At 36.2% G+C, this 24,428-nt stretch overlaps 1 protein-coding gene across 1 annotated transcript in view; it reads right to left on the reverse strand.

The window, feature by feature from the left end:
- Positions 1–8,319: 8,319 nt before the first annotated feature.
- Klhl1 (kelch like family member 1) overlaps positions 8,320–24,428 on the reverse strand; it is a 369,504-nt gene continuing 353,395 nt past the window's right edge. Inside the window, exons 10-11 of the mRNA XM_021181703.1 lie at positions 18,688–18,859; positions 8,320–9,447 (exon numbers count right to left, since the gene is read on the reverse strand). Of these exons, the coding sequence (XP_021037362.1) occupies positions 9,388–9,447; positions 18,688–18,859 (232 nt within the window). The 3' untranslated portion in view covers positions 8,320–9,387. The remainder of the gene's footprint in view (positions 9,448–18,687; positions 18,860–24,428) is intronic.

The following is a 24,428-nucleotide window of genomic DNA, read 5'->3' on the forward strand; positions in this document are numbered from 1 at the left end:
CTATTATAAATAAGGCTGCTATGAACATAGTGGAGCATGTGTCCTTCTTACCGGTTGGGACATCTTCTGGTTAGGATAAAATACCATAACCTAAACAACTTGGCATCAAAAGGGTTTATTTGGCTTACACTTGCACATTACAGATCCTGGAGCTGATGCTGAGACCATGGAGGACCTGTTGCTTATTGGGATGCTTACCACTTATTCTCCTGAAGAACCCAGGACATGAACTCAGGACTGGCACCACCCAGAGGAGGCTGAGTCCTCTCACGTTTATCACTAATTATTAAAATGCCATATGCCCTTGCCTATAACCTGATAATATGGAGAAATTTTCTCCATTGAGCCGCACCTATCAGATGACTCCAGCTTTTACAGTTAGTATAAGACTAGAGAGATACCATATTTATTTAATTTATAAAGCACACCAAGAATTGGCTTTAAAAATAGTTGTCCATTGTCTTTGTATATGGTAGGACTTACCAGTTAAAAATACTGCCAAAAACAAAACTGTATTTTCTGTACCAGATTACTATTTAATTCTTTAATATTTTTAGTTTAAATATTGATTTATTCTGAATAGGTAACTTTATAGCTTTCATTTGGTAATATTTTGTATGTATTTATGTACATAGCTACATTCTGCTACAAATAGAAATATAAAGTATTTATCCAAACTTATTGCTCTGATATACTTATGAACATAATTTATACACACTGGAATGAGGAATTGTCATTGGGAGCTGACTCTGACACACATAAACTTCATATTACATATATTCCCATTAACAGAAATTAGCTTTAACATTGTGCATTTAAGGGCTATTTAACAGAAAATTAATATTCTTGGTTTTCATGCAAGAGTAAAAATATTTCAGCCAAGTACAAGGCATTTGCAGTAAGCAAAAAAATTTAATAAACTATTCTCAGGATGACAATAATATTGAGAAAGCATTCTGTTTTGCTTAGAAATTGGTTTAGTTCTTTTATAGGAAGTTAAACTTATTTGTCACATACAGTAACGGGAAGTTAAGGAGATATTTGACTGCAAATAATATGGATTCTTTAACCAGAAAAGAAGGCATATATAGTACACTAGGTACAGAAAAGGAGTAATACAAATGTTATTGTTGATTTTATATTCTCAGCTCATTGAATGCCCTATAACTTAACAAAAAGCTCCAGATCTTACCAGTTCAAAAATTAATAACGGCTGTATTAAGAATAATGATATTACAAAGTAAAATATCAGTTTCATTTATTCATCAAGTTTAATCACAATACTTCACATAATTGGTGAGTATACATCTCAAGCTATCTACTGATGTATCTATGCAGCAAATTAGATGGACAAAAGTATTGTATATGTGATCCATACTGGGAGATATCTGAAGTCAATAAATAGTTGGTAAATAATCCATCCAAGTTCAAAACACTTATTTGTATAACAGTTCATATTTGGAGGATTCAACTCCTTACCAACTTCAGAGATCAGGTAAAGATCAAGGATTATGTGTTTAATATTCAGTGTTTTTTGTTTGTTTGTTTGTTTTGTTTTGTTTTGTTTTGTTTTTTGGCAATGAAAATTCTGTGAGGTGGAGCCTGTATAAGGGACAGTGATTACAGGAACATGGCTTTGGTTTTTCCATCCACTTTTTCTGTCTTGCCAGGGATTCAGGATCAACAAACAAGGACGTTGAAATCTCTGAAACCATTAACTACAATAATTTTTGTCTCCTCTAAGCTGGCCTCTCAGTCATTTTGGTCATTGTAACACAAAGGATAACCAAAAACTTGTCTAAATCTATGTGAGAATACTGGCAAAGAAAATCTGCAATAAAAATGTTGTAATAAGAAGCAGTTAAATAGAGTTTTAAGTCAAATAATATGGATTTATGGAAAACATTACAAACATGACCTGAATAGGTTTGGTGATAAACCTAAGTTAGCCAATCAAGAAAAGAGAGTCCTGTGTGTAGAAAAGCTGTGATTGGGTAGTCCATGAACTGTGTTGGAGAAGCAAGAATATGAGGTAAAAATCAGCACCTTTATTATAGAGCACTGGCTGAGAAACTGGGTACTACAGGTGGCTGACTGAACAAATGTATATGATATTTACTGATAAGGGATGAACTGAGTTACATAATATTGATAGAGTCTCTGTCGAGGCTCAATCTCAGCTGCAGCTAACTTGCACGAGGAGGCTGCAGCTGATACTTTCTGAAGACATTCTCAACTTATGAGGACAGAAATATGCCTTCTCATTCTCCTAGGACTGAACTGTGAAGGCCTTACAGTATCCATGAGTCTGAGGCACTGGGGTTCTTAACATGGTCGTGTTCATGTCAAGAATATTCATTCGTACAAGAGTAACACAATAGAATCCCTGGGTGTTTTAAAACATTCAGTTTATTTAATGTTTCTGCACACTTAATTTATTTTTAGTTTTTAATATTTTAAATTTATTTATTTATTTTTTTTTGTACATTATGGAGTAACACCTAGGGGCCCTTCCCCTGTCTCACAGGAAAAGAGGAGGGGAGGTGGGGAGGGACTTTGTTTCTACACATTTAAATGAGCCTATTTTTATTGTATACTTTTATCTTGAAAATATAACGAACCACCAGAGATCATTTCCATGACTGGTTTTTTTTCTTTTCTTTCTTTCTTTCTTTTCTTTCTTTGTGTGTGTGTGTGTGTGTGTGTGTGTGTGTGTGTGTGTGTGTGTGTGTGTGTGTTGGGTATTATAATTACAACTTTTCTTGCTTACCTTTTCTCCCTCCAAACTATTCCAAATTTCCAAATAATCAACCACCTACCCGACTTCCCCCTCTCCTGGTGGCCCCACTCAAACAGTCCCTTGCCTCAACTCATACCCCCCCACACACACACACATACACACACAGTTATCCCCCACCCCTGGCACATCAAGACTCTGTAGGGCTGGGCACATCTTCTCCTACTGAGGCCATACAAGGCAGCCCAGTTAGGAGAGCAGATTCCACAGACAGGGAACAGCTTTCAGAACAGCTCCTGCTCCAGTTGTTGAATGACCCACATGAAGACTGAACTGCACACCTGCTAAGTATGATCAGAGAGCCTAGGTCCAGACCATGTATGTTATTTGGTTGGTGGTTCAGACTCAGACTGGCCTCAAGTGTTTATGTTTGTTGACTCTGTTGGTCTTCTGTGGAGTACCTATGCCCTTCTGGGCTTTCAGTCCTTCCCCCAACTCTTCTGTAAGCGTCCTCAAGTTCCATCCAATGTTGGGCTGTGGGTCTCTGTATTGTTTCAGTCAGCTAATGGGTGCAGGTTCTCAGAGAAGAGATATACTAGACTCCTGTCTGCCAGCATAAAAGAGTGTCATTAATAGTGTCAGGGATTGGTGCTTGCCCATGGAATGGGTCTCAAGTTGAGTCGGTTATATCTTGGTCATTCCATTAGTCTCTGTTCCATCCCCCACTTTTGCATTTATAGTGGACAAGATAAATTTTGCATCAAAAGTTCTGTGAGTGGGTTGGTGTTCCTATAGCCTCATTGGAGTTCATGCATGGCTACAGGAGGTGATTTCTTCAGGTTCACTCCCCCCACTGGGGTGAGTCTCAACTAAGGTCACATGCATCAATTCCTATGGTACTTCCCCATGCCAAGCCTCTGGCACTTCCTCAAGATGCTCCCACCACTAAGTGGATCAAATACCTCATTGTGAATGCAGATATACCAAATCTAACAGAACAGAAAATGTAGAATAGAGATGAACTCATTGGTACAAGAGCTAGCTTCTTGAAGCAAATGGCTCAGGCTCTAAAATCAACAATTCATAAATAGGACCTCATAGCTTATGCTCTAAGATCAACAATAGACAAATGTAACCTCATAAAATTGCAAAGCTTCTGTAAGGCAAAATACACTGTCAATAGGACAAAATGGCAACTAACAGACTGGGAAATGATCTTTACCAATCTTACATCTGATAGAGAGCTAATATCCAATATATACAAAGAACTCAAGAATTTAGAATCCAGACTATCCAATAAGCTATTTAAAAATGGGATACAGAGCTAAACAAAGAATTCTCGTCTGAGGAATATCGAATGGCTGAGGAGCACCAAAATAAATGTTCAACATCCTTAGTAATCAGGGAAATACAAATCAAAACAAACCTGATATTCCACCTCACACTAGTCAGAATGTCTAGGATCAGAAACTCAAGTGACAGAAGATGCTAATGAGAATGTGGAGAAAGAACACTCCTCCATTGTTGGTGGGATTGCAAGCTNGTACAACCACTCTGGAAACAGTCCAGCTGTCCCTCAGAAAATTGGACATAGAATTACCTGAGGACCCAGCTATACCATTCCTGGGCATATACCCAGAAGATGCTTCAATATGTTATAAGGACACATGCTCCACTATGTTCATAGCAGCATTATCTATAATAGACAGAAGCTGGAAAGAACCCAGATGTCCTTCAACAGAGGAATGGATACTGAAAATGTGGTACACTTACACAATGACTTCATGAAATTCTTAGGCAAATGGATGGAACTAGAAAATATCGTCCTGAGTGAGGGAACCTGATCAGAAAAGAACACAGATAGTGTAAGTGGATATTAGCCCAAAGGCTCAGAATACCCAAGATACAATTCACAGACCATATGAAGCTCAAGAAGATGAAAGACCAAAGTGTGAATGCTTTGGTCCTTCTTAAAGGGGAAACAAAATACTTATGGGAGCAAATATGGAGACAAAGTGTAGAGCAGAGACTGAGGGAAAGGCCATCCAGAGACTGCCCTGCCTGGTGATCAATTGTGTATACAGCCACCAAACCCAGACACTATTGTGGATGCCAAGAAATGCTTGCTGACAGGAGCCTGATATAGCTGTCTCCTGAGAGACTCTGCCAGAGCCTGACATACAGAGGCAGATGCTCACAGCCAATCATTGGACTGAGCACAGGGTCTCCAACGGAGGAGTTAGAGAAAAGACTGAAGGAGTTGAAGGGGTTTGGCACCCCATAGGAAGAACAACAATATCAACTCACCAGACCTTCCCACCAGAGCACTCAGGGACTAAACCACCAACCAAACAATACACATGGAGAGACCCATAACTCCAGCCGCATATGTAGCAGAGAATGGTCTTGTCGGGCATAGATGGGAGGAGAGGCCCTTGGTCCTGTGAAAGCTTGATGCCCCAGTGAAGGGGAATGCCAGTGCAGGGAGGCAGGAGTGAGTGGGTGGGTGGGTTGGGGAACACCCTCAGGGAATCCATGTGGGAAACCAGGAAAGGGGATAACATTAGAAATGTTGATAAATAAAATAATCATTAAAAATAAGAAACTGGAAAGCTTCTATAAGGCAAAGGACACTGTCAATAGGACAAAATGGCACCCTATATATTAGGGAAAGACCTTGAGAAACCCTACATGTGACAGAGGGTTAATATCCAAAATATATAAAGAACTTAAGAAGTTAAACAACAACCCAAATAAGCCAATTTAAAATGGGGTTCAAATCTAAACAGAATTCTCAGCTGAGAAATCTTGAATGATGAAGAAGCACTTAAAGAAATATTCAATATCCTTAGTCATCAGGGAAATGCAAATTAAAATGACACTGAGATTCCATGTTACATCCTTCAGAGTGGCTAAGATCAAAATTGCAAAGGACAACACATTCTGGCAAGAATGTGGACCAAGGGGAACACACCTCCATTGCTGGCAGGAATAGAAAATTCTACAACCACTCTGGGAATCAATTTGACAACTTCTCAGAAATTTGGGAATAATTCTACCTCAAGAACAAGGTACACTACTCCTGGGCACATACCCAAAAGATACACCACTATACAACAGTGACATTTGCTAAATTATATCTACAGCACTATTATTTGTAGTATCCAGAAACAAGAAACAATGTAAATGTACTTCAACTGAACAATGGATAAGGAAAATGTGGTACATCTATATAATGGAATAATATTCTGCTATTAAAATTCAAGACATCATGAATTTTGCATGCAAATGGATAGAATATAGTAATATCATCCTGAATGATGTACCCTAGACACAAATGGGCATTCACAGTTTCTTCTGACTTATAAGTGGATATTAGCAATAAAATATAGGATATCCATGCTATACATTCCAGACACAAATAAGCTAAACAAGAAAGGCCCAAGTGAGGATGCTTGAATCTCACAAAGAAAGGGAAACAAAGAAGTCATCATGAGGACATTATTGCGAATGTGTTCTGTGACATGCCTGACATCTATAGTATGTTTGGAAGGTACCAACAGGGCCATTGGCAGTTGTGGTGGCAGAAGTTGTGATTACTGGGGCTAAAATAGTTACTTTTGGGTTATATTTACTGTTCCTAAAGTATTTGCTATTCTAAGACTAAATGTTGCAGGTTTCTTGTAATTAACTCTTGTTGTCTAGCAGCAGAGAATTACGTAAAGGATTTATTGCTAGTGTTCCCTTCTCTGCTGAGACAGCCAGGAGCCTGTCATTGGCCACACTTGTTAACTTTGTTAACCAGAGAGAAAACAAAAGGAAATAAAGAAATTAATTTACATAGACAGTGCACACAGACACATTTACATTCATACACACATACATTTGCCAGCCACCTCTTTCATCCTCTCCACAAGTATTCATGCATGTCTACACATAGACAGAGATATACAGTAGGTAGATAAATGGATGGAGGTCAGCCCTCCCAAGGCAACAACTTTATTTACTTTTCTCTGGCCTATTTATATACAAAAGCTCCATAGAAAATTACCTCATAGACCAAATGTTAAAAAAAAATGGGAGTGACATAAGGATGTTGAAAAAAAAAAAAAAAGGATGTTGACATTAAGTTCAAAGCAGTGTTTCATTCTATAAGTTCATTATAAGTTCAAAGCAGTAGTTTCATACATCCTTGCCTTATACTGTACACCTGTGGCTTTATCCTTTGATCTGACCTAGAATGAATGTTTTCATTTGTACCAAATCTATTTCCCCTTTTAGTGTAATTAGCTCTTTGTATTTCTTTTTATGCAGCCTTTTCTTAACTATTAGGGTAGGCACATTGTACTCTTGATTTTTAAATGTATTACATCTTTCTGGCAAACAACTAGAACTGTCTCTTAGAACTTTCTTCCTAGGATTATTTGAATCAAATCACAAATCTTATACAATCATTAATTCATCTAAATAGGATTAATTCATGAAAATTCATCTTTATGTAGATCTGCAGGAATATTTCTCAATAGAGTGAGATAATGTCCAGGAATCCTTAGGCTATATGAGAGTGAAGGAAAAATTTATCTGCTGAATCAAACCATTCTTTTATGAAGTCTCTTGGGACCTTGCCTCACCCATCTTAGCCTATGCATAAACGTGGGTCAATTCCACGAAGACCACCTGCTAGCCCTAGCTTTTTCTAGATGGCTTGAGACAAAAGATGCTAAGGATCAGGTATTGCAAGAGAACAGATCAGGAGGTGCAAAAGTTGAGGAGCATAAAAGGACATCTTTTACTTATTAATTTTTGTTTTATCAGTATTTTGTTGGCTGATATATACATGTGAAATGCAAAGTTACTTGCTAGTTACATAAACAATCTTTCTTATTTGATCATTGCTTATCAATTACTTCTAAAAGTCACACTATGAAATTTTAGGTAACATTATACTTGTGAGGATTTTTTTATATATTTAAGTGTTTCTGATGTATATGGGAACAGAGGCCCAAGTGTGCTTTTGTTATATATATGGACATCAGAGGACAACTTCTGGTGTTTGTCCTTGCCTAACACCTTGTGTGACATAAGTCCCTTCCTGTTAATCTTTGCATGAGGCCAAACTAGTTGGTTCTCTAGTTTCTGAAGATTCTCCTGCCTCTGTCTCATACTGGGCTATAGAAGTCCTGAGATTACAGATGCAAAATTTCACATCTGGTTTTAAATGAGTCCTGGAAATCTGATGTGAGACACTCATACTTGCATTACAAGTACTTTACCCACTAAGCCATCAGATGGGTTTCTACTACTAAGGAACAAATAATGCATGGGGACCATTTGAAAGTACTGAACTTGTATCAGACAAAGTAACAGGGAAAAGGAAACTCACAAAATGAAAGAAACTCTTAGTAAATTTATGCATACACACCTATATGTAGAAATGCACACAAACCCATGCATACGTACATACAGTGTATACACACACACACACACAAACACACACACAGACACACACTAAACAAGTCAATACCCTCATCAAATTTTTACCTTTTCTAAAAATTAAATGAAAGAAGACACACCAATAAAAGTGAATGCTCTATCATTTATTAACTATCTTCATAATTTACATGGACATATATTAAGGATGTTACATAAAAGTTCCACATTTTGCTTTGGAACAATTACAAACATTTGGTTTAAAACAATGTGCATATCAATGTAAGATTTTTGAAAATGGGGAATGTGAATCTGTAGTCATTCATCCTTCTATCTGTTGTCATAATCATCCCAATTTAATGAGTTGGAAATTTTGTCTCAAAATTCTAAGTTTTGTTTTAAAGAACAAAATTCTAAGGGACTTCAGCATGCAGTGGGTATATTAACATTCAGAATAACTAACATCCATGCTTATACTGAACTCTGCATGAGGCAAATGCCCATAGCTGCAGTGACTCTTTGGCTCGGTGTGTTGACAATGCAAAGCGATGTGGCAAGCTTTATGGAAAGTCCTTTTTGTTTGCCAGTTTGAGACTGATGACACAGTTGTAATAAAATACAATCATCATATTGGATACAATATGCAGCCTTGATTAGCAGGGCAGTTTGTTTTCTGAATGCAGAGACAATCATCTGTCTCTCTAATTGTTTTCATAGCTGAGGAAAATGAGAAAGAAGCATATTTGTTTCAACAAAACATTCTGCTTCTTGCTGTCATCACATTCAATTAGAAAAACATAAAATCGTTCAGAAGTTGTTAGATAAAATAGTATAACTTCTACTCTTGGCCACCTCTTGAATATCCTCACAGATTATAAGAACAACCAAGTGGTCAGTCATTAAGTAACAATCTATATCACAAATATGTGTCTGTTTTGATAAGCCTACCTTTGGTAATTCTAGTTATTGTATGCTACAATGAAAAACATTATCAATAACCATTCCTGAACTAATTAACTATTGGCCAGATGTTGTGTCTGATGTTCTCTTTTTTTCTAAAATTCTGTTTGATCTTTTACTGCTTTTGTCACGAGCAGGTAAATCTATAAAAGTCCTGTTCTTGAGAAATTCTTGTCTCAGAATTTCTTTCTCATTCTTACCACACGATATAAAATAACCACAGTAGCAAAGAAAATCCCTTCAAACATTATATAAATCAGTCAAGGTTGCTTGATGACAACCACACAGGCACCTGCTCTCCCAATATTCAATGAAGCCATCTGTTGAAAAAGATGAAACAGGGGACAAAGGTTACTGCCATTGAACTGTACATAAGTTATAGTGTATTTTAAAATTATATACATGAAAATCATGAATAAATGTGCTTACATTATCCCATCACGACCACAAAGAGTACAATGCAATAAAATTACTGAAAATTCTACTCTAAAAAACACAATTACTTTTATTTTAAGATGATAAAACATTCAATCACTCAAAAATTTCTAACAAAAGAAGTAGAACAAATTCATTTGAGTGAAATGAATTTAAAATAGAAAGTTTCCAACAATGTTTTTGTTTTTTTTTATGGACACATTTATTATGTTTCATTATAATAGTTAAAATAGTGCTATCACCGTGAAGTTCTTTCCATGGATACCATATGGAATTAAAAGTATTACTTATTGATCCTAGGCACAGACAACTCACAAAAATTATGAGTAGTTCATAATTACAGAATGGCTACACTGCTTACTAATGTGAATATGGAGAGTTTATATATGGAATTTAGATATAAAACTTGTTAGACACATATTAAAGATATTTCAAAATAGTTCTAATCAAATGTGTTTTTGCTGTAATCTATAGATTTACATTTTGGTTATATTTTGTATTTGATTTTCTTAGAATTTTCACATATATAGGAAATGATAGTATGTCATTTCAAATTAGATATTAAAAAATGCTAAAGGTAAAATAGTTAACACTCAAACATTTTCATATGGGTCACATTAAATTATTTACTGAGAAACATTTTAAAGCTTCTAAATATTGAAATGAAACCGTTTGTCTACTAATTATTTTAAATGTATTGATTATTGTTCATCATCCCCCAGAATATTTAAACATAAAACATATAATTCATTTTATCCTTTCTCTTAATAAATTATCTGCAAAAACAAATTTAATGTATTATTGCTCTTCTTCAAGGATAATTGCCTAAAACGTGAAGAGAAAGAAAATGTAAAGATGATGTAATGAAAGTTTCATTTTTGAGAACCCAGATTCCCCCAAAAAGTCTCTGTACTGATCCCTTTCTGTCTTATCTTCTGAGCTTTGTGCTCTGCATTTACATAAGTATTGAGTATTCCACTTTGCTGCAGTGTATCCCACTTCTTACTTTTTGTTAGTGCTTCTCTTAAAATCAGTACAGTGAATGATGGTCCCTGTGTAGTGGTCCCTGTGCTTAAATATGTGCATACACACAGGAGAGAAAGGATCTGTTGTGGCAGTACTTTGTTACAACATACAGCGTGCCCCTGCAGCAGGTGCTTCTAGTTGTCTTTATTAGTAATCATTTTAAGTGATTATCTCTCGTCATGAAGGAGAAAATCAGAAAGGTTCCCGGGAATAAAGGGACGAAGCATTAAGGATCTCAGGTATAGAGAAGAAGGTAAGGTTCCTGGGAAAAAAGGGATGAAGCACTAAGTTTCTCAGGAATAGAGATGAAGGGAATTTCAGCCACATGGGTTCAACTGTGACTAGAATGAAAGTAAAAATGTTAGCCATCTGGAACTTGGTCAGGGTGTGCTTGAGGGATGCCAGTGGAAAGTACAATGCTGAAATAGAGGAAGGAGCTGCGGTGTTTGAGGAGGCTAAGGAGATTGCTTCTCAGGCTAGCCACTGAAAACCTAAACAGCTTAGACAACAAACCAAAGATAAGAAAGAGAAAAAGGAATCTAGCTCTGAAGGGTCTACTAGTGACAGTGACGGGACTGATAGTGACAGTGACGCCTGTAGTCAGATGTCCCACTTGAGGTTGAGATGCAGTAGGCCACCCGAACCATCAGCCCCTCCATTGCCTTCTCCTCCGCCCCCCCCCCCGCTATAAAGATGAGGGAGACAAGAGGGGAAAGTGTAGTCTTCATGCAAAAGTCTGGAAAAATGTGCCCACCTTTGCAGGGGCCTTCCCAGTATTTCAGGACCAACAGGGGCAATGGTATCATGAACCCCTGGAGTGGAAGGTTGTACAAAAGATTGAAGGAGTCAGTTTAGACTTACGGGGTCCAGGCTGCCTTTATAAAATCTCGAACACGCATTTAAACTCTGATAAAGGCAGTAAGAGTTAAGGTTAGGTACTTTTTGAGCAATTTCCTCAAAGATAAAACATTGCAACCTGCAGGAAAGCTGAAGACTCAGTAGTAGAAACTTGAGCTATTAAAGGAGAATTCTTTAAATGAAAGAAAAAGAGAAAAGATGGTCTTATATAGTGGATGGGAGGACTAGCCAATAGTATTAGAAGGAAAACAGCACTATGAAAGGGACCATTGTTTTGTGTAAGATAAAAGCACTTAAAGTTCTTAGGTATGCATATGTATGCTCTATTTAAATATGTTACAAATTTATGTCTATAAAATCTGTATTTCAGTAAGCATTGAAAAGATATGGAAAAGACATTTAGTGAACAGGCAGGGAACAAAAGGCAGTGTGATATGGGGGTATAGAACAGACTATAGCCAAGTTTGAATAAAAGGTTTTTCTTTATGTACTTCTGTGTTTTGAAAGTAATAAGGTGTTCACAAAAATTAGATCATGGTTTCTAGCTTCCCTTCAAGGGAACTAAAAAGAGGAAATTGGGGCTTTGGCTCCACTGGAATACAAATTTAAAAGCTGGTTTCCTTATAGTTAACCAAAGAGTGGATTGGTTGCAGGAACAGATGAATATTTTGGAGCAGATAGTATTTGCTTCCTGCATTACTCATATGTCAGGAATGTGTGGAACCTCTGTAAATATCAGAATTTTTCCAGACCTGCAAATCTGTCGCGTGTAATTGGTGCTATGGTGCTAGGAAATTGGAGTCATGATCTTGACACAAAGATGAAGGAATTGTGAGCATCGATTGTTGCTGTGAACAACACCTGTGTGGAGATTGTAACTGCAAAGCAATGGCTGGAGATCATCCAGGGAACTGTGGGATTCTTAAAAAATTGGGGAAGGATGGCTTTTTGGGTGTTCCTGCTGACTGTAGTGTGTGGAGGAATGCTTTGGTGGATGGCACATATGTGAAAGCAGCACAGGGCTGATAAACAAGCCTTAGTGCAGGCTATTGGCAGCCTTGAAAGCAGGAACATCCCCCCAATGTTGGCTCAACATGCTGGATTAGTAACCAATGACAGGAAAGACACTCACGTGCGCATACCAACCTAAGACAGAATGGCAAAAGTGAGTTCTTCACTCCCATGACAATAAGGATGTGGCACGGATTGGGGCAAGCTAAGACAGATGGTGATCCCAGAGCTACTAATCAAACAAAAAGGGGGAGATGGGGGAAGTGGGTGTGGCTGCATGGGCCTAGATGGCGCCCTGGCCCATTGCCAGGTTTCGTGAACCCCACTTGTTTACTGCCTTGCCCGAGCATGCGCAGCATGCGCATGCATGGGCTGCCTTCCAAGCTGGACTGTTCCTCATGATCCGGACCTGTTAGCCTATAGGTGACAGACCTGAGCTCATGCCTGGAGCATGTGTGATTTCTGATTGGATGAGGTGGGGTGTAGCGAGATGAGGTGAGTCAGTGGGAGTATAGGAGGGTTGTTGTTGTAGCCCTGGGCCTAAGTGGTGGAGAGAGTTGTAAGAAAAGCTGAAAGAAGGAGTATAAAGAAGAAGCTGTTTCGTGAACCCGACTTGGTGTCCGTTCCATTCTTGTCTCCGCGAGCAGCGAGGACTGTGACAACTGTCTTTCATCATCTAATTATTTTCAAATGTTATCTAACGTCATTGTCATAGAAGATATTTTTTTCAAAATGTGAGGAATCTGTGCCAGATTCCATTCGTTATACCTGAACTTCCAAAGAAAAAATCTGTTGATGATGGTTCAAAAGAAATGAAAAGGAAGAAACTGAATGAGAAAAGGAGAATAGTTGAACATATATTCTTAAAAGCCTCCCTAATGCTCTCTGATACATGTTTAGTACATGAAATGCTGCGCACTAGACAATAGTTTGAGAAGCTTTACTTATTATCTGTATGTATATATGTTTCCATATATTAATTTCAGTACTTTATAGGGGCAATATGCTTCCTCATTTATGATAAATACATGAGTTCCCTGTTTGTTTCTTTTGTTTGTTTTCTTTTTGTTTACTTTTTCTGTAAATTAATTTCTCAATCTCACTCAGAAGGAGAAATAAAATAGACATTTGGAGTGGATGAATGGAGGGAACTGGTTAGGAGAGGAATTGGGAGGAGAAAGGGTCAGAGGGATCATATAAAGGGAGGGGCCCTGTGGTGGTAGCTCTAAGATGTACCAGAGACTCAGAACAGGGAGGCTCTAAGGAGTCTATGGGGGTCATATCAGTGAGAGATATGAAGCCTGACATAGCCACCTCCTGTAACTACACAGGACTCTCAGTGAAGGTTTAAGGACATCAAGCCAGTCACAAAACTTTTGATTCCTGTCTATAAGATATACGGGGATAAAAGTGGAGCTGTGACTGAAAGGATGGCCAACCAATGAGTGGCCCAACTTAAGAACCATTCCACCAGGCAGGAACCAAACCCTGACACTATTAATGATACTCTGTTATGCTTGCAGACTGGAACATAACTGTTCTCTGAGAGGCTCTACCTAGCAGTGATTAGGAACAGATGCAGAGACCTACAGCTAAACATTCGATGAATCTGGGGAAAATCTTGTGGAAGAGTTGGTGAATTATTGAGGGATCCTAAGGAGATAGGGACTACATAAGAAGACCATTGGAGACAAATAACCTGGACCCTTGGTGGCTCACAGAGACTGAACCACCAACCAAAGTGCTAGTATGTGCTCCACCTTGGCTCCTTGTGTATATGTGGAACATATGCAGTTTGGTCTTTATGTGAGTCCCACAACAATTGTAGAAGAGATTGTTCCTGACTGTTGCTTATCTGTGGATCCTGTTCCTCTAACTGGGATGCCTTGTCATCCTTCAGAGGGAGAGGATGCCAAAAATCCTACAGTGCCTTGATTTGCCAGGGTAGATTGATATCCAGGGGGTGGAGGAATTCCCCTTTTCAGAGAAGATAAAGGGAGCACGAGGAGAGAGACTGTGTAAGGGGATGGGACTAGGAGGGGGGTCTGCTATCCTGACATAAAACAAATAAATAAATTGATGAAAGAAAAATAAACACTATATCCAGTTCTTCAAGAAACTTAGAGGAACCCTGGACATCCAGTGTAATCATCAAGATGCCTAAATATCTCAAGCCAGTTTAGTTCCCTCATCCTTCCTGTTTTCTCCTTTGTTATGAATTTGTCTTCCATAATAATGTTTTCTTTCTCTCCTAATGTGCATTCTCCTAATCATTTTTAATCCATACTAATCCAATAATTTAAAGACAATTCGTATTCATTGTTATTGATTAAAATCCTTCATTATGGATCCTTTTAAAGTCAGGAATCTTTAGCATGGGTTCTTTTCATATGTAATATTTATCTCCCAAGACCTAATGTTTTCAATTTTATTCTTTGTTTTCTTTTATTGGATATTTTCTTTATGTACATTTCAAATGTTTAGTGAAATTTGTCAAGAGATGTTCCTCTTACAGATGCTAATTTTTTGGGGGGATGGGGGTGGGGGTGGGAGGGTTTAGACAGGGTTTCTCTGTATAGCCCTGGCTATCCTGGAACTCACTTTGTAGACCAGGCTGGCCTTGAACTCAGAAATCCACCTGCCTCTGCCTCACAAGTGCTGGGGTTAAAGGCATGTTCCACCACACCGGGCTCCAGATGCTAATCTTTAAAAGTCAAACCATTCCAAAATATTTATCTGTTTAACTCACTACCTCTATTTTAGGTCACATTTAACACTTAATTTACAGCAGGGAGTATTTTCTACCTATTTCATGAAGGATATACAGCAGTGATGAATTTTCTTTACCAAATACTTTATCCTTCTTTTTTAAATATTGCATGATTATGACACGAAATCATTAAACACATAAAAAATTATCTTTTCTATTTAAACCAATTTATCTAATATAGTTTAAAATAGTTCTGCTTGTTTCCTCCCTCAATAATTACAAAGTTAAGCATGGTGACCTGAAAATTTTGGTTATAGAATCACTTAGTACACCCAAGTAAGAATCTAGATATGGAACCAGCTTTTCTTGTTACTCTTTAACAACTTTATCTATATAAATTAGTTACAAATTAATTTAATTCAGGCAAAAGAGAATAATGATAATTTTTGATTAATTTACATGATAAAAATTTATGTATATCCTACAGCATAATCATAGCCTCTGAATTTTTGAGGATTGCAAATGTACACAGGTCAGTGGCAGTGGGAAAGTCTCCTGGAAATACAAAAGCCAAGTCAATTTTACCTAGGTAAGAGAAATGTGAATTTATTTTGCTTTCTAAAAATTTTGTCTAACCAGTGAATGGATTGAACTCAATGTCAAGTGACAAATTAAGAATGACATATATATATATATATATATATATATATATATATATATGAATACAACTTTCTCATAAAGTAAATGAAAGCACAATTATCAAAAGTGTTTTAGTTTTATAATTCTATCTAACCAACAATGTTTTTAAAAGTATATGTATTCTGGATATTTTCATAGTATTTGTTTTTTTATTTTATTTTAATGATTAGCCCTTTGTGGGGCAAGCCAATGCATTTCATCTACTTTAGTGTGTAAATGTAATAATTACCAGCCTTACTTGGAGTAGAAGATTCTGGTCACATCATGTGATGTTTTACTGATGCAGACCCATGAGATAATATGTGATGTTTGAAGAATGTATAGGTAGAACCCAACAGACAGTGAAGGGGCCCTTCATAGCTTACAGTGCAATATGTTGTTGGTTTCTGGCTTCACTTATCTTCACTTCAATGAGAGAGGTAGAGAACTTGGCATTCTGGCTGGTTCTGATTGATGCAGCTGACTCCTGCACATTAGGCAGAGGCCTAGCTATTTCTGCAGGATTGTGCTGCCCCTGCTGATTCAAGTTTCACTCTGAACTAGACTGTTGGTATTTTGACACTATTGAAATGGACTGCTGGTGTCCTAACGATGGAGATTGGAATTGCCCCAAAGAACCAATGAGAGAGTGGGGAGGCGGGAGTGGGTGTGTGGGGGCACACACTCATAGAAACAGGAGGAGGAGAGATAGGATAGAGTTTGCTGTGGTGGGGGGCAATGGCAAAGGGGATAACATTTGATATGTAAATCAATAAAATATCCAATAAAATAAAAAATAACTAGTTTTAAACAGGTAAACATCCCCTTGTTCCATTTACTATTATTTCATTTTTTTCTTTCTTACTTTTTATGGTGTGCTAGGAAGAGGGGATTTGAAGTATTCAAGAACCCTTACTAAAATATGTTTTGAAAAATCTAAGCCTGCACATATTGAACAAATTTATTTGGATATATATATATATATATATATATATAATGTCTATGTGTCTAGGAGGTTTGTGTTGATATCCCTCAGTGGCCTTAAAAGTCTAAGAGATGAAAAGATATGAAAGTAAAATGTTTAATTTAGTACTTATTTATTTTAAAAATGTGCCATTATTTTACCAGATATGAAAGTAAATATTTAAAAATAGTGCTTTTTAAAATTTATGTGTAATATACTAAAGCAAAATCATAATAAAACCAATCTTCTGTTTATAAAATACTATATGAACCAGAGAATAAAATTTCTTTTAAAAGATGATGGAAAATTGCTAGCTTTTACTTTTATTACCACACACATCCTTTTGATTTCCATTTTAGTGGAATCCTGGGCACAATGATGCTTTATGATAAATATTTAATTAAGATATCACATCACATCATTTGTGTTTCTCTCAATTCCATTTATTTATGGTTGACTTGTATTAGTACTATGTCTACAATTCACACCACTGAAGCGGGAATTTTTCCAAACAAATAAACAGTACTTAATTTACACAACATCTCTTGTGGAAACACTAGGGATTTACTAATGTGAAACCTCCAACTGTATCCTGCAGCATTTTCATGAAATAATATTTTAAAAATTCATTCCTTTTTTTTGTGGGCAGACATTTTAACAATGCAAATATTTTGGCCTGACAATTGTACTTAGATATTAATCCATAGGAATGAGGCTCTTGAGACAGAGTCAGTATTAAAGATGGATCATCTACAATGACTATATGTACATACATGCAACTATTATTAGTATAAACTTATTAATATTCCCCAGACAGTTTTCTCAATTTTATGACCCAAATCAGAACCGTAAGCTTATGAAGGCATATAAATTGTGCCTACTGTATATTCAACAAAATAAAAGTTTTGAGTTTTACTGTGCTCATCAATTGAAACATTGTTTATTAAAAGAATATCTTACCATTAGCTTTCTAGCTAAGGTGAAAGGTAAAAAAATAAAAGCAAGTACATAACAATTGAGTCAAAAGGAACATGTCTAACAATGTTCTACTCCCTCTATTGTAAACAAGGTCATGGCAATTACCAGACCCAAGGTGTTTTCTACTTTCAATCACTTTCCCTATAATTATCTCACTTTCTACACAACTCACACATTTTGGAGCTTTTCATGTAGAATGGGATGTATTGCCTGCTATTCTGATCCTAATTACTTAAAAGACAATTTTCACTCAAGATGAGCCAATCATTTATCTTCATCATGCAGGGCAATGGAGCTTTCTTTCTGATGAACAACATCTTATTTGGATCCTATTTCCTTTATATTTGAAATCAACTGAGGACATAGATTATTCATTTCCTACTTAAGTGTAAGATTACTACTTAGTGCTTCTTATATCTTTACGGAGTGAACAGTCTCAACTTAGGGCAGTAACACATAGGCAGAAATGACTGACAGTAAGAACACATTATGAAACCTTCATGTTTTTACTACCAGAAATTTTTAAATCAAATATTCTTTCATAGATTTGTGTACAAATGTAATTTCAGTTTTTACTTTAGAACATGCAAATCTATTGATGATCCTTGGAGTGATTAATTATAAGGTATCCTTGAAATATTGATATATTTCAGTAATATCAGTTTAGTTTATCTTATATTGCATATAGAAGAAAATGTTATACAAAACAAATTATTTATTTTTTTCAAATACCCCCCTCTCTCCATGACTTATTTCTAAGTATATATTACTAAATCAGTCACTTTGGTATAGAGTGATTCAATAACATAGATTGAAATTACCATAAACAGTCTTTTCACAAGATGTAACTTAAATAAACTCTATTTTACTTTCAGTAACTTATTTCCATATCAGTCTTACCTGTGTCCACTCATTAGTTTGTGGATCATAGGACTCCATGGTGTTGAGGTAAGTCTGCCCATCATAGCCCCCAACAGCATATAGCCTGTCACCAAGGAGACAGACACCAACAGCATCTCTAGGCATACTCAAAGGAGCCACCATGGTCCATGTGTCTGTTTTTGGATCATACCTAAAATTCAAGGACAATGAAATGCAAGTTCTAATCATATTCAACTTTTTAAATGACTGATAATTTTGAACAGTTAAGACATGAAAATTAAAATTTAGAAATTTTGCTGTCAAGTTCAATAGTTTTGACAGACCTGTTTTAAAACTAATATCAATGATATTGTTCATTCTGAAATCCAAGTAACTTAAAAAACCTTACCTGGAAACTTAAATTGATAAAGATTCATTGGATAAAAACGAATCTCATGACTTCATTTTTTAGGTGAATAGATACAAAAGTCACCATTTCCCACAGAAATTGAAAGTTTTGAACTAGATCAAAACAGAGGCTTATTCTAATGAAAGCAAATGAGTGACTTGAAAGCTGAGAGGACTTGGATGTGAACACTCAGTAGATGAAACCTTCTTTGAAATGGTAATACAAATCTACTCTAAATTTCTCAGAAAAGGAATAAATATTTTGTTCTGAAATTCTGTAGGTAAGCTTGTTGCAGTGGCACATATCTGAACATTTGGGAAGAGGGGCAAGAAGACCAGGCAGGAGTCAAAGGACAGCTTCATATACATACATACATATATATATATGTGTGTGTGTGTATATATATATATATACTTGTGTGTGTGTGTGTGTGTATATATATATATATATGTGTGTGTGTGTGTGTGTATATATATATATATATATATATATATATATATATATATATATATACACACAAGTTTAAGACCAGACTCAGAAGCATACATGAAATGTTGTTCCAAAAAGAAAATCAAAACTTGTGGAACTATTCTAAAGTGAATAGAATTGTTGTTTTGATAATAATGCTAAAATTTGGTCATGATGAAGACTTTGGGGCCAGATAAACCCAGTTATTTAAATAAAGGTGACTACAAGCACTTTGTTTTCAAAAACATCTCAGTACCAAATGCTACATATGTCAATTTAAGATGTCTTTCTATCAGTAAATATATATATATATATATATATATATATATATATATACACACATATATATTTAGGATAGTTATACATTTGTATATTACCTTATTTAACATATGCTATTTCAGTTAAAAATGAATCATTTAATCACTTCTTTGCTTTTAATCTGAAATTTCTGATTGAGATTTCAAGCTAAAAGTTAGTAAGCCTAAACAGAAAAAAATATAAATTATGACTAAAGAAAAATAATTTCTTTTTTAAAAAGAAATATGTATTTCTTGATCCATAACTTATTTGGCCACTAGAAAATTCAATTAACAGACTCCTAAAATAAAACAAGAAGCTAACTTTTCATCAGAATATTAAATAAAAAAATGTTGTCAATAATATGTGGGTTTTAGTTATAAAGAATATTAATTTTGTCCAAAATTTTGCATGCTTTGGATTGTTAGAGTTGGAACTTTTTTTCTAATTACTGACTCCATGCCCGACAAAATTTAGTAATTTTCCTAGGCTGCTAAACCCATAGGAATTTGATTGACAGGCTGAAATTAGTTAATGCAAAGCATCACAAACAATGACAAGCCTAAAGCCCCACAATGAAATTACAAATATGCACTTCATTCAATCATAGTCTAGCATTTTAAAACATAAAATAATGTGGAATGAACTCTATAAGGGAGTTACAAAGAGTACCACCCACATGCTGATAATACATTCTAGAAGGTGGAATATTCATTTAGGTAACTGGATAGATACTTCCAATAAATGATTTAAAAAACAGAGAGAAGTAATGAAAGTTTATAAGTTAAAAGTAAGTGAGATTTTTATGACTATCTTACAGCTCAGAATATTATCCAGAAAGTTCTTTACAGTGGCTTCAAATATGTTTGCTATGAATTCTTCTAACAATTTCAGCTTCTCAAATATTTCCTAAAGATTTTAGATCCATTTTGAATTATTTATTTACAGTGTTGGAAATGTGCTTCTATGTTAAATCTTCTTCAGGTGAATCTACAGATTTACCAACACCATTAAGAGAACAAGCTATGTTTTTCCAAAATATAATTTGATGCCTTTTTCAAAAATTAGTTGGCCATAGCTATATTGGTTTATTTATGAATCCTGTTTTACATATCACTGGTCAACATGTCTACTTCTTATGACAATGTTAGGCTTTTCTTTATGACTGTCACTCAGTAGTATAATTTTAGACAAGGTATTGTGAAATCTGTTAGGAGAATTTTAGCTACCATAAGAAATGAAAATAAAGATATTAAAATGTTTCTACACAGCAAAAAAAAAATCATCAGAGAAAAGTGACAGGAGATAATGGGAAAAATATTTGCTCATTATAGCTTAGAGAGTGTTGTGCTACCAAGAATATATAAAGAACTTTAAACATAAACAAGCAACAAATAAAAAAGCTAAAAGAGCGAATAGATGGCAGAATAGTGTGGATGGGGGAGCACCCTTATATAGGCAAACAGGAGAGGGAGGGAGGGTGTGGGATGGCGGTTTGTGGAAGGGTAACAGCGAAGTGGGATATCATTTGAGATGTAAACAAATGGAGTGATTAAAAAGTGAATAAATGGGTTAATGAAATGGACAGTTATAAGAAGAAATCTACAGATTCAACACAATACCATCAAAATTCCAATACAGTTTTTCACTTTGATATCCTATACAAGTCCAGTCAGATATCTGTGATCAAGAAAACAAATGATGTTCAAGGCCAGCCTGGTCTACAGAACGAGTTCCTGGACAGCCAGGGCTACATAGAGAAACCCTGTCTTGAAATAAAAAAGAAGATAAATGATGACAAGGAAAGGCATAGAAGTCGACCCTTATCCATCACTGCTAGTAGTGCAATTGTCATAGAAACTGTCTTCTAGAACACCATTCTCTGTATGAGATGAGTTTTTGGTAGAAAGTAAATATATATATATATGTGTGTGTGTGTGTGTGTGTGTGTGTGTGTGTATACATATACATATATATGCTATTTCTCAAATGCAAATTATATTTAATTGACTGAATTACACTTAAAATAAAAGTACACTAGACCATTAGTTTCTCTCAACTTGTGACATGCAGCGTCCATCACAGATACATAGGAAGTGGCCACATACTCAGATACGCCTACGCCTGTAAGATAACCTCTCACATTCAAGATTCTACAAGGATTTCTCTCTATTCAGAACTGTTCAGAGTTTTATCTTTGCCTGGAGGCATGAGAAGTTATTCTCAAAATGGACTATCTTTTTTTTTTCTTTTTCACAAATCATTTCAGATGTATAAAAATTATTGTAACTATTTACTACATAACAGTATTTATTATATTGTAGCTATTTATTATATTAAAGTAATTATTATGTTTTTTTATTTTAAAAAAGCTGATTTTAAGTATTTTAAAACTGTGCTCACCAGTTTATTAAAACAATAAACAAGAAAAGAAGAATAAAGAGTGGCAAAGGTTTGCTTTTGCCTTTGGTGTCTCTGCCTCTCCTGCATGGTACCTTGGTCTTTCTAGTCAGAGTGTGAGCTCTGAAGCAGAGTCTCTATTAAACTTTACAGCCCTCAGGCAAGAGAAGCAGCTGTACAGGGTGGATAAAATTGACTGTAAAATGAAAACCTGCTAAAGGCATGAACAGTCAAACAATATGAGTTAGTTTCCCTTTGAAAATTCACACTACACTTTTGAGGCATTAAATTCTCCAAGCTTCGTTGTCATTCCTATGCTTTAAGGATACAGTTTACATTAAGAGATATTTAAAGGAAATTAGTTTTAAATATAAAGCTATTACCATCTAGAAGTCAGATGGTCTGTTGACTCACATTTCAAACTAATATTTAGAAGAAAAATCTAAATGCACAGCTGTTTTGCACCCTTTATGTATGCCAGCCAAGAAAACAAAGTGAGAAAGAAAACAAAAGCAAAGTACAGAAAAAGTGGCAAAGATCGATGTTGTTCTCTCTCCATAGAAATCTGCTGGCCATTCCAGCCAGGGAATCAGGTAAAGATGTTCATTTTCCTTCCTGTCCTTCAATTTCCATTCCTTTGTCTTATCCTCAGTCCTGTAGCAGGGGGCATTCAGGGATCTGTCTTCTCTCTCAACCTCCATTCTATGGGTACTCCACAGATTCTGTAGTAGACCTGGATTAATCCTGCCTATGGACCTGTTCCGTCTGTTCCAGCTTATACGCATTCCCAAGTATCAGCTCTTGATATCTAGAAACAGATTCTTGCCCATACTCACTGTGTCCACACCTCACAGGGAATCAAAAGCATCGCTGATAAGTTAACTTACAGAAACCACATATTCTTAATGTCCAGATATGTCAGCAAAACTCACAGGATGAAAAAACAAACCCAACAAAGAAAGGACCAGATGTCAACACCTAGATTGACAATCATTACAGAGCCAGATACCTAGACACTAGTGAGGCAAAAGAGTCAATATCTGCAAGGAAAATATGTCTCCACTAGAGCCCTGGAACCATACTATTCTAGGCTCTGAGACATGCAATGGAGCCAAATCACAAGGCTAGGAAATCAATGGAGTGGTTACAAAACTGTTCAAGAACTTACTCTGAAATTGAATAAATTCATAAATGAAATCAATGAAAATGTGAAGAGGAGTGAAAAAATAGTTCAAGTATTAAAGTGAAAATGAAATAATTTTGAAACTTCAAAGTGAAGTGAATTTTCAAATGAAAAGTAAGAACTAGATGATGAACTTCAGAGGCAACCCCAACAAACAAAATACAGGAGATGGGACAGGGAATACCATTCACTGAAAGTAAGATAAAAGAAATGGGTACCTCAGCCAAAGAAAATGGTACATCTTCCAAACTTTTAGCAAAAACAACGAGCAAAATTGGGACTTGTTGAAAATAGTTTGTGCCCTTCCCCCAGCCTTGAGCAGGCTGCTTAGACCTGGCTTGCCACAGTTGCTCGCCCACCTAGGGTGGAGTCTTCTGACCTAGGTAAAGTCTAGTGTCCTGCCACATCTGCAGCTTTCCTTCAAGACACCACTACTTGCTGAAAGGCTGAACCTGTTCTCTTGACACTATCCTGACTAAGCAGGGATCCTGACAAAACAATGAGATGCTGACGTGGTAGGGGTGCCCACCCCCCGCATAAGCTCGGACTCATAAGTAAACATTGGCCTTGATCAGAGACCTAGGCTGCGAGAGAAATAACAAGTCAAGCCTAGGTCTCTGAGAACCATGGCTACAGGCAGCTACAGGTGGCTCCCTACAAGTGGCCTAAAAGCAGAAAGGACTGGAGTTGTACTGTCTTGCTGGATCTCCACAGAAAACAGAAGATGTAACCCTGCACAGTAAGCAACATACTGCGTTAATGTTAACGCTACAAATGTTATCTTTTGAAGGCTGTTGATCGCAAGCAAAAAAGATACAGGCTAGACTGAGTCAGCCTTGGCCCAGCGCTGATATTAGCTAGAGGTTGACAGTGGAAAATAGGATTGGAAAATTCTAAACAGGCATTTGTCTGCAGTCAAGAACTGCATCAGGCGGGAGGAGTAGGGCTTAAAATAATAAAATAAAAAGAGTAAAATACAAAAAACGAAAGGAAGGAAGGAAGGAAGGAAGGAAGGAAGGAAGG

Source organism: Mus caroli, chromosome 14 (genome assembly GCF_900094665.2).
Source record: "Mus caroli chromosome 14, CAROLI_EIJ_v1.1, whole genome shotgun sequence".
Classification (NCBI taxonomy): domain Eukaryota; kingdom Metazoa; phylum Chordata; class Mammalia; order Rodentia; family Muridae; genus Mus; species Mus caroli.